General features: G+C 35.6%; 1 protein-coding gene across 2 annotated transcripts; it reads left to right on the plus strand.

The window, feature by feature from the left end:
• Positions 1–708: 708 nt before the first annotated feature.
• On the plus strand, positions 709–8,702 carry LOC117920765 (ERBB-3 BINDING PROTEIN 1). Of its 2 annotated transcripts, none has more exons than XM_034838376.1 (10): positions 709–818; positions 946–1,048; positions 1,414–1,498; positions 1,690–1,839; positions 1,955–2,108; positions 7,281–7,496; positions 7,586–7,722; positions 7,806–7,897; positions 8,032–8,211; positions 8,370–8,702. In XM_034838376.1, exons 2-10 carry the CDS (start codon positions 958–960, stop codon positions 8,447–8,449), a joined length of 1,185 nt encoding a protein of 394 aa, XP_034694267.1. In that variant the 5' UTR covers positions 709–818; positions 946–957; the 3' UTR covers positions 8,450–8,702. The 2 variants fall into 2 exon arrangements, with proteins under 2 accessions (XP_034694267.1, XP_034694268.1); XM_034838377.1 differs by having other exon boundaries at positions 787–805.
• The last annotated feature ends 5,706 nt before the right edge of the window (positions 8,703–14,408 follow it).

Below are 14,408 nucleotides of genomic sequence, written 5' to 3' on the forward strand. Positions count from 1 at the left end.
ATTATATCCAAGCAAATAATTTCCATCCAATTTTTACAACATTATATATATATAATTTAATAATATTATATAGATATTTATAAAATTAAGAACGTGGCTTTACTTGAAAAAGTTTTATTAAAGAAAAAAAAACAAAATACTTTCCTTTTTCTATGGAAAAACCAAAATACTTTTAATCAATTAAACACATGTTTTATAAAATAAAAATAATAAACATATTATTTTTTAATTTCATATTGACATGATTTTGAATTTTTTTCTTAAAAGATACGGAAATCAGTTTGCTAAAATGATCAATTTTTTAAAATATTTTTACACATAATTTTTACAAGCAAATTACAAACCATTTTTATTTACTAACTACTATATCAAACAAATCCCATTTTTTATTTAATTCATAGTATTAACCCTAATAAAATATCAAAATTTAAGTCCTGAATTCATCTAAAAATAATTTATTTATTATATAAAAATAAAATAGTAAAAAAAGGAAAATACTTTTTTACCCCAGAAAGCCTCATCGATTCATCAGCGTACAACACTACCAGCGTGCGTGAAAGTACTGCTGAACACAGCATACGCTTTTCCACCTTTGCCGGTTTGCCCTAAATTTTATTTACATAATAAAATGGAAATTAAAAAAAAAAACGGAAATGTAAGGGTAAAACCCTACAAATAAATACTGAGTCGTCGAAAATCCTATATAAGCACCCACTGCCCTGTCGCCACAAACCCTAGCTCAACTGAGCCACCACCCCCTCCCCAAAGACAATCGCATCTTTTCCGTCTCTTCTGAACCCTAGCTGTTCGTCTTCTCAGTGAGTTGTGTTTTCTTGTCAATTAACTTCACTTCTGTCCTCCAATACGCTGCGTTTTGGAATTGATATGCGTTTGTTTGATTTTTTTTTTTTTTTTTTTTTTTTTTTTCTATTGGGATTTTTTCAGAGCCTCGAAACGATGTCGGATGACGAAAGAGAGGAGAAGGAGTTGGATCTCACTTCTCCTGAAGTCGTCACCAAATACAAGAGCGCTGCTGAGATTGCTAACAGTTACTTTCTTTCTTCGTATATATATATTTGTTTTTTCTGATATGCATATATATGTTGCGATTTTTTTTTTTGGTGGGGTTTCGTTGGTTTGGGTTTATTTACTGGCTGTTTGTTTGATGGGAAAATGGAGAAAGGATGGCAGGAAAAAGTTTTAAAATTTAAAATTTTATGCTCTTTATACCGTAAGGTTAAGCTAAGTGGCTATATTGGTTTCAGTTCAGTGATGTTTCAGTTCGATTATTTTTTAATCCATTCATTGCATTTTCTCGCAACCAAACAGAGTTTTGTTTTCCTGTTAGGGACGGGGGTTATGTATTTGGTTATGACCCGTTTGATAAGTGCGAATAAATGAAAAATTTTGCAGAGGCTTTGCAGTTAGTCTTGTCGGAATGCAAGCCAAAGGCAAAGATTGTTGACATCTGCGAGAAAGGCGATTCATTCATTAGAGAGTGAGCCTTCTTTTTTTAACATAGACATTATATTATGTTGAATATTTTTTTGATAGGCATAATATGTTCAATATTTGAGTATGGCGATGTATTTTATTTAGATTTCTTGTGTTTTGTTGGGTTGATTTTTGCAAAGAAAAAAGCTTTATCATATTGTTATAATTTATAGGTTTTGTTGTTTATGTATGCAGGCAAACTGGCAATATGTACAAGAACGTTAAGAAGAAGATCGAGAGGGGTGTTGCCTTTCCAACTTGCATTTCTGTTAACAACACTGTCTGTCATTTTTCTCCCCTTGCCAGTGACGAGACAGTGTTGGAAGATGGTGATATGTTAAAAATGTAAGCACTGTTAAAGCTATTTCTTTTTAGTATGGGTTATCTATGTTTATGGTTATAAAAGTTGAAACCAAGCAGTATGACAGGCTTTTATTGATGAGTTTTTATTTAAATGTAGTGATTTGGGTTGCCACATAGATGGGTTCATTGCAGTAGTTGCGCACACTCATGTTCTTCAGGGAGGGCCAGTGACGGGTAGAGCAGCTGATGTTCTTGCAGCAGCAAATACTGCTGCTGAAGTTGCTCTGAGGCTTGTAAGGCCGGGAAGAAAGGTAATTCCGTTGAATATCTTGAACTTATATTTTTGTTCCTGAGATGTGTGGATCCATTTAGTAGGTGTTTTTTTGTCAATGTTGAATTGGGTTGATGTATGCCAAGTATTATTTACTGCAGAATAAGAAAAAGTAATGAGAAAAACTGAAAAGGTAAAAGTAATTGACAATGCTTGTTTGTTTTTGTGTCTGATGTTTACTTTTCTGTGCCCTTCCTGGTCCTATGTTAATTTTAGGTACTTTGAGTGAAGGTGGTGTTTTGTATTTTAATAATTTCTTTGATATAAGTTATCTGGTATATTGTTTAAAATACTGCAGCATGTGTTCTAAAACTAGGAAACAACTTATGATGATTTAGAACCTAGCTAGAGAAGTAGAAGTTGAATAAAGAATCGTTTTTTTGATGTTATTTGGATAATTACCTTAAGATTCAAATCAAATGTCAAAATGTGAAATTGTATGTTTATGTGTGAGGGGATTAGACACTAGCTATGTACAAGGCATTGTGAAGTATACTATCTGTGTGCATATGAGTAAAAATATATGACAAAAGTTGGTTGGTTTTGTCATATTGCCATGAAATGAAGAACTCATGTGCACTTCTTCTAAAGTATGCTATCTGTGCCCATACAAGTAATGATATGACAAAAATTGATTAGTATCATTGTATTGTCATTAAACGTGTAGCGTTCATTGCCATAAAAATGATGCTCGTGAAGTGTATCATTGTATGCATATTGAAAATCATCATATTCCTTCTCCGAGTTTATTAAATGAATTTAGTTTTGGTTATTCTATATTGATATTATAGCTAAGGACATTGTTACTAAATAATGAAGTTAGAAAGCTATAGAGATGGAGAATGTTCCAAGTGAAGCTATCAAATCATGGTTATGGACCCTTGCTTATGGGATGTTTTATGACAGTTGCAAGGCTCTCTAGAGTATCATACTAACATTATTTGCCTATTACTTTTTAAGTCCTGTATTTTTATTTATTTTTTAATATTATATTTAGTTTTTTGGTGGGGGAAGTCACAGTACTTTCTTGAACTTCTTATCATGAATGAGTTTGTTATTTGGTAGTTATCCTTCTATGTTAAGTGTGTTGTCTTCTGTTTTAATGCCTAAGTTTTTATTTTGGTCGACTATAGAAATTATTTTTTCCAATTATGACCTGGATTCCTTTTTACTTTTCCTAAATGATGAATAATTACAATAAGCTATGGATGACAATCCAGATGAAGCTTTTTGTCATAGTTACTCTGATAGGAAAATGCCAAGTTCTACTCCACTCAGCAAGACCATATGCCAACTACTTGGGATTGACTAAATGAATCCCCTTTTTGGTTTTTCTGCTGTCTAAAGCTATATGGTCGCATGATGAGAGTATATCATTGTCATTTTCAGATTGAAGTAATATTGGTGGTCAGCAACAAAAACCTTGAAATATAGATTCTGGTTTGATTGCTTTTTGTAGTGCCTATCTCAATTTTTTTTTTCAATGGGGGCAATGGAAGTGTTTCCCATATGACATCATATTTGAATCGTGTATCTTGCATAAGAACTTGAAGGCAACTGTGCTGAGGTGTGAATTACTTGTTGATTTCCTCTTTTCCCTATTGCTTGCATTGTGCTTGACCATGTATGGGGTCATTCAGGTTGATCTATTTCATATGGTTCTAATCTATTGCCTCATATGGGTCAATTGTCTTGATTTTTGCTGTTAGAATCTTTCACAGTGGATGCATTTTGATGTTTTTAGTGGACATAAAATCTTTGAGTTGTGTATCTTGCTTAAAAGTTTATGGCAACTTTGCCGAGGTGATCAATTGACTGTTGATTACCTCTTTTCCCTGTTGCCTATATTATGTTTGGCCATACTTGGTTTCACTTGGGTTGATCTATTCCATGTGGTTATTACCTGCTGTCCCATATAGGCCGAACATCTTTTTCATGAACAGTACATTGTTGAAGTGATTCATTTTGAAGTCATTGATGTGAAATGGTATCTCAGAATCTTGTATCTTGAATAAGAACTTGAAGGCAACTTTGCCAAGGTGATTAGTTGCTTGTTGATTTCCTCTCTTCCCTGTTGCCTATATTCTCTTTTCGCTACACATGGTTTCATTTTGGAAGGCAACTTTGCCGAGGTGATTAATTGATTCTTGATTACCTCTTTTCCCTGTTGCCTATATTATGTTTGGCCATACTTGGTTTCACTTGGGTTGATCTATTCCATGTGGTTATTACCTGCTGTCCCATATAGGCCGAACATATTTTTCATAAACAGTACATTGTTGAAGTGATTCATTTTGAAGTCATTGATGTGAAATGGTATCTCAGAATCTTGTATCTTGAATAAGAACTTGAAGGCAACTTTGCCAAGGTGATTAGTTGCTTGTTGATTTCCTCTTTTTCCTGTTGCCTATATTCTCTTTTCGTCACACATGGTTTCATTTTGGAAGGCAACTTTGCCGAGGTGATTAATTGATTCTTGATTACCTCTTTTCCCTGTTGCCTATATTATGTTTGGCCATACTTGGTTTCACTTGGGTTGATCTATTCCATGTGGTTATTACCTGCTGTCCCATATAGGCCGAACATCTTTTTCATAAACAGTACATTGTTGAAGTGATTCATTTTGAAGTCATCAGTGTGAAATGGTATCTCAGAATCTTGTATCTTGAATAAGAACTTGAAGGCAACTTTGCCAAGGTGATTAGTTGCTTGTTGATTTCCTCTTTTACCTGTTGCCTATATTCTCTTTTCGCCACACATGGTTTCATTTTGAAAGGCAACTTTGCCGAGGTGATTAATTGATTCTTGATTACCTCTTTTCCCTGTTGCCTATATTATGTTTGGCCATACTTGGTTTCACTTGGGTTGATCTATTCTATGTGGTTATTACCTGCTGTCTCATATAGGCCGAACATCTTTTTCATAAACAGTACATTGTTGAAGTCATTCATTTTGAAGTCATTGATGTGAAATGGTATCTCAGAATCTTGTATCTTGAATAAGAACTTGAAGGCAACTTTGCCAAGGTGATTAGTTGCTTGTTGATTTCCTCTTTTCCCTGTTGCCTATATTCTCTTTTCGCCACACATGGTTTCATTTTGGAAGGCAACTTTGCCGAGGTGATTAATTGATTCTTGATTACCTCTTTTCCCTGTTGCCTATATTATGTTTGGCCATACTTGGTTTCACTTGGGTTGATCTATTCCATGTGGTTATTACCTGCTGTCCCATATAGGCCGAACATCTTTTTCATAAACAGTACATTGTTGAAGTGATTCATTTTGAAGTCATCAGTGTGAAATGGTATCTCAGAATCTTGTATCTTGAATAAGAACTTGAAGGCAACTTTGCCAAGGTGATTAGTTTCTTGTTGATTTCCTCTTTTCCCTGTTGCCTATATTCTCTTTTCGCCACACATGGTTTCATTTTGGAAGGCAACTTTGCCGAGGTGATTAATTGATTCTTGATTACCTCTTTTCCCTGTTGCCTATATTATGTTTGGCCATGCTTGGGTTCCTTGGGGTTGATCTATTCCCTGTGGTTATTACCTGCTGTCTCATATAAGCCGAACATCTTTTTCAAAAACAGTACATTGTTGAAGTGATTCAATTTGAAGTCATCAGTGTGAAATAGTGTCTTTGAATCTTGTATTTTGCATGACAACTTGAAGGCAACTTTGCCGAGGTGATTAGTTTCTTGTTGATTTCCTCTTTTCCCTGTTGCCTATATTCTCTTTTGGCCATACATGGTTTCATTTTGGTCAATCCATCTCCTTGGTTGTTACCTCCAACTTTTATAGGCCAAACATATTTTTTGTTATTCAGTGATTGCTGAATGAGGTTGTTGGAGCCTTGCTCCACATTAATTTGGAAATGCCACTACATAAAGCTTTTTTCATGGTGCTTGTTCCTTTCTTAAGAATATTTTACCATTTAAGTCTATTCTAAATTAATGAGTTGCTTTCCTGATTTGAGGCAGTTTTATGCCTGCTTTAAGTTATTCTTTGAATTTTGCAAGTTCATGTAACTTTGGTTTGAGATTGTTTGTTTGGTATCATGATCTCTACATGATGATAGCTGTTATTGGCTATGGATTTCATCCAATGAAGCCTTTTGTAGTCATAGTTACACTGATAGAGTTTCATGTCTGTTTCTTTCCTTCTTTCTGTTGGCTTCCCCCCTCTTCTCTTTCTTCCTCCTTTTGGAAAAAAATTCTACTTCCAACTGCATGTGAATTTGTGGTGTCTGGTAAGAGCACTGATATGATACTGTCCTTGTTGATTTCTTTATATTTCCCGAGAAGTTTTTTTATTTGGTGAACATGATCTATATGTGATGAAAAATGGCATGGGCTATGGATTAATCTCCAATGAAGCCTTAAGAAGTCATAGTTACACTGATAGAGGATCATTTATTTTTTATTTTTATCAAGTTCTTGTTTTTCTATGCGTATGGATTCTTCGAGTCCTGTGGGTGTAGATTCAGTAATGCAATGATGGACAATTAATCGGCCCTGAATTGTGGTATGTAGCATGTACTTATCTCCCTTGCATATAGAAGTGATTGAATTTCCAAAAAGATTTAATGTCGAGTGAAGTCGGTATTCCCATGGACTTCGGGCCCCACCCAAAAAAAAAAAACATAAAAATAAGAAATAGTGCTCTAAAAGATGATACTTCTCAGAGGATACAGAGCGATATCCAGGTGAGGGTTTTATGATACACTGACAACATGAATTTGGAGCAAGGTGCATAAATAATTACTGGAAACAGATTGTTCTACACACTGAATGCTGTACGATATCTGCATATTCCTCGTTGCCTAAACCTTCACATATATCTCTTAGTTAGGAGCTTATCCTACTTGTATGTTTCATGAATGGTGATTAAATCAAATTTCCAGTGAACCATAAATCATGATTTTGTTACATAGTATGTCATAATCAATATTTTCCATGTTCTGGTTGAATTGGATAAAAAAAAACTATTATTCAGTTATATACCTTTAATATATATATATTCCTTTTTATTTTCCATGTTCTCTTTTTTATGTTATTGTGGTTAATCTTTATTATTATTGTTGGTGTTGTTTTTATGTGCCCTGTTCATTTGATTGGTAAAAAGCTGAGTTGCAGTCTCTCTTTATAATGGCAGAATAAGGATGTAACAGAAGCAATTCAGAAGGTTGCTGCTGCCTATGACTGCAAAATTGTCGAAGGTGTACTCAGCCACCAGCTAAAGCAGTTTGTGATAGATGGGAACAAAGTTGTACTGAGTGTTCCCAGTCCAGAGACCAGAGTTGAGGATGCAGAGTTTGAGGAGAATGAAGTTTATGCAGTAGATATAGTCACAAGCACAGGTGATGGGAAGGTAATTATGGGTCTGATTTTAACCCAAATATTATTCTTATTAACCACATCTTACTTTTTGTGCTCAAAATTTCTGGAATCAAATTGCAGCCAAGGCTACTTGATGAGAAGCAGACAACTATTTACAAAAGAGCTGTCGACAAGAGCTATCATTTGAAGATGAAAGCTTCTAGATTCATTTTCAGTGAGATTAGCCAAAAGTTTCCCATCATGCCATTTTCAGCAAGGTTGATTTCTTTCAGAATATTGGTTCTCTTGGTGATCTTTTGCCCCTTGCCCTGTAGTAACACTTGGGTTTCCTTCACGATAGGGCTTTGGAAGAGAAGCGGGCTCGGCTGGGTCTAGTGGAATGTGTGAATCATGATCTTTTACAACCATACCCTGTTCTTCATGAAAAGCCTGGTAAGAAACCCTCTTAACAAGCTTTGTTCTTTTGGGAGAACCTCAATGGGATCCACATCCAGTGCACACAATTATCTTTTTGGATATTCTCTATATCTGTAATTTTAAAGCTGAAACTTGGGTTGGCTATGCAGGTGACTATGTTGCTCACATCAAATTCACTGTCCTGCTAATGCCAAATGGATCAGATCGGATTACATCTCATTCACTGCAGGAACTGCAGCCAACAAAGACGACAGATGACCCAGAAATCAAGGCCTGGTTAGCCTTGGGCACGAAGACAAAGAAGAAAGGTGGTGGGAAGAAGAAGAAAGGTAAATTGTAAAAAATGAGCCAAAAAAAGAAAGAGAACATCTGTTCTTTGTAGATCAAGAAATTCATCAAGCAACACTTAATCTACCTTGAATATTCCATATCTGCCCCTATTAGTTACTCTGAAGTATTGTAACCTTAATTCTCATGTATATTGCAGGTAAGAAGGGGGATAAACCTGAAGAGTCAGCAGAAGCTGAACCTATGGATGCAACAACTAATGGGGCATCTCAAGAATGAGAGGATGTTCCTTTTTGTGCTTTTTCTTTTTTTTTTAAATGTCAATTTTGGTACTTCACTCCTTTGTATCTGGTTGATTAAGAGTTGATTTCGATAGTGTTAGAAAGATGATCCTAATCGGGGTTTCCTGCCTATGCAGCTGATGCATGCATCCAGGGTTACCCTTGTATCTCTTTTTTTTCTTCAATCATTTTTATGACAATTGAAAAGCAGGAATTTAGGTTCAATAAACATGCTGGCACAATGGATGAGACTGGGAGGTCTGATATTATATTGAACTTGAGAATAGGTTTCATTTCCTGTTTTACCAGAAACCCACACTACAGGAGATGATCAAAAAGTGGTTTCATTGTCGTTCCCCTTCCCGTTAGTTCTTTTGCCACCAGTGTTGCCTTTTAGTGGGTTAATTTGATGGTAAAATGATATATCTAAACCTTAGTTTTAAAAACTAAACTGGACTGGCTGGTCATAGTTTTGGTTTGGTCTGGTTAGTTGAGTTGGCCAAGGGTTGGATCGGCATCGGACTTGGACTGGGCGAACCAGCAGTCGAACTGGCGAATTGGATGAACCGGTTGGCTCTCTCCAAATTGATTGGTTCAACTTTTTCAATTTTTTAACCCCTATCAAAACGACATCGTTTTGATGCCAGTATAAAAGCCTTCCCTTCCCCCTCCCCCGAGCTAGCTGCCCATCTCCAATGCCCACGGTGCCGCTACTGGTTGCCGTCGTTGACAAGGAGGTGAAATCCATTTTTGTGAGTTTATTATTTAGTTTAGAGTTTTAGAATTTAGAATTTATATATATATTTATTTTATTTTCATATTTTATTATTTTAATTTCCATATTCCATATTTTATTTTCATTTCCATATTGTATTATTTTATTTTCATTTTCATATTCCATATTCCATATTCCATATTTTATTTTCATTTTCACATACAAAGAAGCAAATATTAATACTTTTTATTTTATCGGTAACATATTTTATAGGTCTCCCTCCATGGTTTCCTCTATGGGTACACTAGGTATTTCTATAATTTTAGGTAACTTTTTTGGTTCAATGATCGATCCGGTTATAAAAATATTGATCTAAATTATCTAAAATTGAAGAAATACCTACTGTACCCATAGAGGAACCATGAAGGGAGACATCTAAAATATTTCCTGAATTCTTTGCCCTAAAAAATTTGAAGTAGGAATTGGGAATTGAGATATTATTGGACCCTAAATTTAATGTATTATGATAAAGTTTTAATGTATTCTCTAATCTAATTATATGACAAGATATTAAATAACTTTATAATATGATTGGTTTGCTTATAAAAAATGATATAAGATATGATTAACATGATGAGATGCTATATAACTCTAATATGATTGGTTTATTAGATGTAAAATGAGATAAGGTGATTTATTACATGTAAAATGAAATGAGGGATGGTATCATATGTTATCCAAGCAATATGATAGCTGAAAGTGAGTTAGTTATTCCATCATCAAACAAATTAGCATGTCGATTTTTATCTTATTTTTCCATTACAATAATTAGAAGTCCCTAATGTTTGTAAGCACCTCTTATGGGCCGATGAGAAGGGTGGGTTTTGATTATCCCACATCCTTTGGGGAAAGTGGACATTCATTCTCTTCATTTTTTTGGTCAAAAGAATTCTAGTGATATTTTATGGATTTCTTATAGATATAAAAAAATTCTCTCCAAGAATGACATGTGAATGTGTCGACTTTGGTTTCTTCATCGTCTTCAAAGGATATTTCCATCCGTCACTAAGGTAAAAAGGATACAATAACAAGATTACGTTGCATCATTCTCATTTTTAAGCTAGCCTTCATTTACCATTCTTTCCTTCATTTCTTTCAACTTCACCGTTGCCAAATCCATCCTAATGTTATCTGACTTTTTCATCATTCCCTAGTTATTAACCACATAACCTAGACCTCGGCTTGGGCGACAATTTATTCCTTTACATCTTAAAGAAGATGAAGAAAGAGAGTATGTACTTTCTTTCTCTATTAGAGACGTCAAGCTTACTAATCCTTGACCTTCTCAAATGCAACAAGGGTTGGAAAAACAAATAAGTGAAGGTCACTAATGATTGGAAATTTGATGCCAAGGATAATGCCCTTATGTAGTTTAATTTTGTAGTCTTAGTTTCCACTATTATCCATCTTCTTTGTGTTGCAAAGTTAAAGGGTAGATTTTGTTACATGCTTTCAAGTCAAGTTCTCGAACAAAACTTTGACATGTCAAACACATAATATTAATATAAAACTTGGTTCTAAGTGGATTGTTGGTATCTTAATTCTCCTGAAAGTTACTGGGGAATAGCTCACTCTCATAGTTATGGCTTTATAATAACTCTCATTTAGGTGAGAGTACATGTGACATATACATCCTTGCAACACTTTCTGCCTTGGGCTTATTTCAGGCAAATCTCTGCCTAACATCATATTGGTAACACTATCATCTAGGGATGAGAAAGAGCTTCTCTCCTCAAAGTCAATGCTATTTACAAGTCATGTAGTTTAGATTATTTCAATCCATTGAACCTTCTTAATGGAATCTTCAATCACAACAATTAGGTTACCTTTAGAGGTGACTCCCTTGTGGGCTTAACCCATCTCTTTTAATGAATATGGATTTAGCTTACTTGTTAGCCTTAAGACAACCAATTATTGATAGAATGATTCTTTTCTCATTTGCATCTTATTATGTCAATTAAACGATATAAAAAATGTCTTCCATTTTCCCTACCTTATTATAGTATACAATTTCCTACCCATTCAATTAGTAGGACATCACATATAAAAATTGTCACACATTATCTAGTGTTATCTGATTTCTATAAATAGATTAGTCTTACGACAATACATATCTCTATTGTATTTTCATTGCAAAATGAAATTACCATGTTTGAGATATTTTTTGTTGATAATTTTTTTTAAATGATCTTGTCAATTATCTAGTTTTTTTAAACTTCTCAATCAACTCGTCAATCTCTTTAGAGCTCACTTAAGCTCAAAAATCAAGCAATCAAATTCAAAAAAGCAAACCAAGTAAACTAAGCCTAGTGAAGTGTCAAGTGAAACCTACCTTAAAAAGGTGTCTAAGTAACCTAAGCCTGTAAAAGCCATCTAAGTGACCTAAACATAAAAGTAAACTCAAGAGGGTTTAGATAAACCCCTTAACAAAGGATCCTTGAAGATGACTTAGAAAGAGCAGGTCATATGAGTGTCAATGGGTCACCAGGAGATGACTATGAGTCAAAATAGAAGCATAGGAAAACACCTAGTATTGCGCTAACTTCATCCCTCATTTGAGGCTAATAATATGTTGACTCTAGTAGTGCCCTCGTGTGTCATTGCCTAAGGTGCTCAACCCACTTAGTGTCGTGACACTTCTTGATCAAGTTCTTTATCATGTTGCCTCACTTAGGCATGTAGATTTGTTTTCCTTAGTGTAGAGTAGGTCGTCCTCTACCTAGAATCGCTTAGTCTTTCCCTTGTGGGCTAAGGCGATGAGACTCTTAGCTAACGGATCATACTGTAGCCCTTCATTAAGAAGATCACCAAGTCTCCTTGGGGTTGGCTAGTCATGGAATCTTTTTCTTGTGGTTTAGGGCATCAATCACATGATTAGCATTTCCTGGCTTGTACTCCAACATGTGGTCGAACTCTGTCAAGAAGTCTTACCACCTAGTTTAATTTGGCTTAACTTCTTATGTGCTTGGAAGATGTTAATGGCAACATTGTTTGTCTTCACCACAAAGTGAGACTCCAACAAGTAGTGCTTCCAGGTGCACAAGCAGTGAGCTATAACAATCATTTTTTTTCTTGCACTGTATATCGCCGCTCGTTATGGTTAAACTTGTGACTCTCAAAGGCAATAGGATGGTTGTCTTACATTAAAACCCTTTCAATGGTGAAGTCTTAAGGCATTTGTGTGCACCTCAAATACCTTGGTGTGGTCGGGTAGTACCAACACCGATTTCTCTGTCACAATCTTCTTTAGATCCTTAAAGACCTATTGACACCTTTCATCCTACTCTCATGCCTTATTCTTATTGAGAAGATAAGTAAACAAAGTTGTCCCGGCTTAGCAGCCTTTGATGAACCACCTATAGTACTTAACTAAGCCAAGGAAAGATCTTAGTCGAGGTATTTTGCTAGGAAGATCTCATTCCTAGATGGTCTTGACCTTGTCATCATCCATGATGAGCTTGCCATCCTTTATAGGATGCTTAGGAAGTTTACTTTCTCCCAGGAATGAGCATTTATCTTTCTTTACGTACAACTCATTCTGTCTTAGTACTTTCAAAACCTTCCTTAAGTGTTTCATGTGCTCTTCCAGGGTGTTGCTATAGGCAACTATGTCATCCAAGTGAACCACCATGAACTTATCCAAATATAGATGGAAGATCTTATTCATTAATGTGCATAACGTGGTTGGTGCATTGGTGAGTTTGAAGGGCATCACTAAGAACTCGTAAGAACCATATCGGGTCACACCTATTACCTTTGGCTCAACCCCTTTTGTTATTCTTTACTTGGTAATAACATGATCTCAAGTCCAACTTCGTAAAGTACCTTGCCCTACCAAGTTGATCAAATAGATCAACAATTGGCGAAATAGGATACTTGTTTTTTTTATTGTCACCTAGTTTAGTACCCGGTAACCTATGCACATTCTTAGGGATACATCATGCTTCTTTTGAAATAACATCGGCGTGCCATGGGGAGCCTTGGACAATCGGATGAAGCTCACATCTAACAACTCTTTAAGTTGTCTTCTTAGTTTCTCCAACTCTAGTTATGCCATCCTATATGACCCCATAGCAAAGGGCTTAGCTCATGGTTTAAGCTTAATCTTGTGATCCTCATATCTTCTTAGTGGGAGTCTCTTAGGTAGCTTAGGCAACATAACGTCCTTGAACTCATCAAAGACTTCCTCAATTGCCTTAGGCATGAGTTCTCCCAAAGCATGTCCTTAATACTCCTGAAGTGTAGTGAGATAGGTTACCTGCTTCTTTTTCAACCCCTTCTTTACTTGCATAGACAATAACAAGGGGGTCTTAGGTGAACCTTCAATGACTATAAGGACTACGCATTACATCTCATTTTCTAAGATAGCCATTGAATAGAGTAAGGGTAATGACATTGCCTTGACCTTCTTTAGGAAATCCATCCCTAGCACTACCTTGAAGTCATCCATGGGTGCCATCGTGAAGTCAACCTTCCCTTCCCATGTGCTTATGTGTATAGTCACCCCACGTGCTACACCATGTAGTGGCTTAGTAGCAGAGTTGACTGCCATAAGCCATTCTCCCTCTCTGGATGCTTAAAGCTCTAGTATCTTTGCCTCATCCATAAATATAAAATTGTGTGGCACTTATGTCCACCATGGTCTTGGTGGGCTTGCATTCACAAGGACTACATACGTTAGCCCTTTGTTTTGGGGTGTCTTTAACATTGGCTTGGTCTTGAAGACACTTAGAAGTTGCATGGATTCAACATGAGCATTAACCTCTTTTTCATTCTCCTTGATCATGGCATTTAAGGTCTTCCTCTTAGGGTAATTATGCACATAGTGTGGACAATCACATAAGAAGTAGTTAGTCTTGTTAGGAACCTTGGATTACTCTGTTCCATGCCTTGGATCATGTAGGATGAATGCAAATCTATCCTAAGCTCCCTAAATCTATCACAACAGATAAACATGTATTCAAAAACAATATGGATAACATAGAAAACATAGATATAGAGAATAAAGTCACATACCTTTGATTTGGATGTTCCCAGATCAATTCCAATCAATGTAGATAACTCTAAAGTCATAATGGATCTCATAAACACCATAATCTTCTGCCCAATGACTCTTCCTTATGTCTAGGCAATGAGATGGTGGAGATCTCAAGGGTGAAGGCTAGGGTTCTCTCTCTACACT

The sequence above is a fragment of the Vitis riparia genome, chromosome 8, assembly GCF_004353265.1.
Source record: "Vitis riparia cultivar Riparia Gloire de Montpellier isolate 1030 chromosome 8, EGFV_Vit.rip_1.0, whole genome shotgun sequence".
NCBI lineage: Eukaryota > Viridiplantae > Streptophyta > Magnoliopsida > Vitales > Vitaceae > Vitis > Vitis riparia.

Coding starts and splice junctions, on each gene's coding strand:
- LOC117920765 (XM_034838376.1), top strand. CDS start 958: ATGTCGGATGACGAAAGAGAGGAGAAGGAGTTGGATCTCACTTCTCCT. Junction 1,049..1,413: donor CGCTGCTGAGATTGCTAACA/GTTACTTTCTTT, acceptor AAAATTTTGCAG/AGGCTTTGCAGTTAGTCTTG. Junction 1,840..1,954: donor GATGGTGATATGTTAAAAAT/GTAAGCACTGTT, acceptor ATTTAAATGTAG/TGATTTGGGTTGCCACATAG.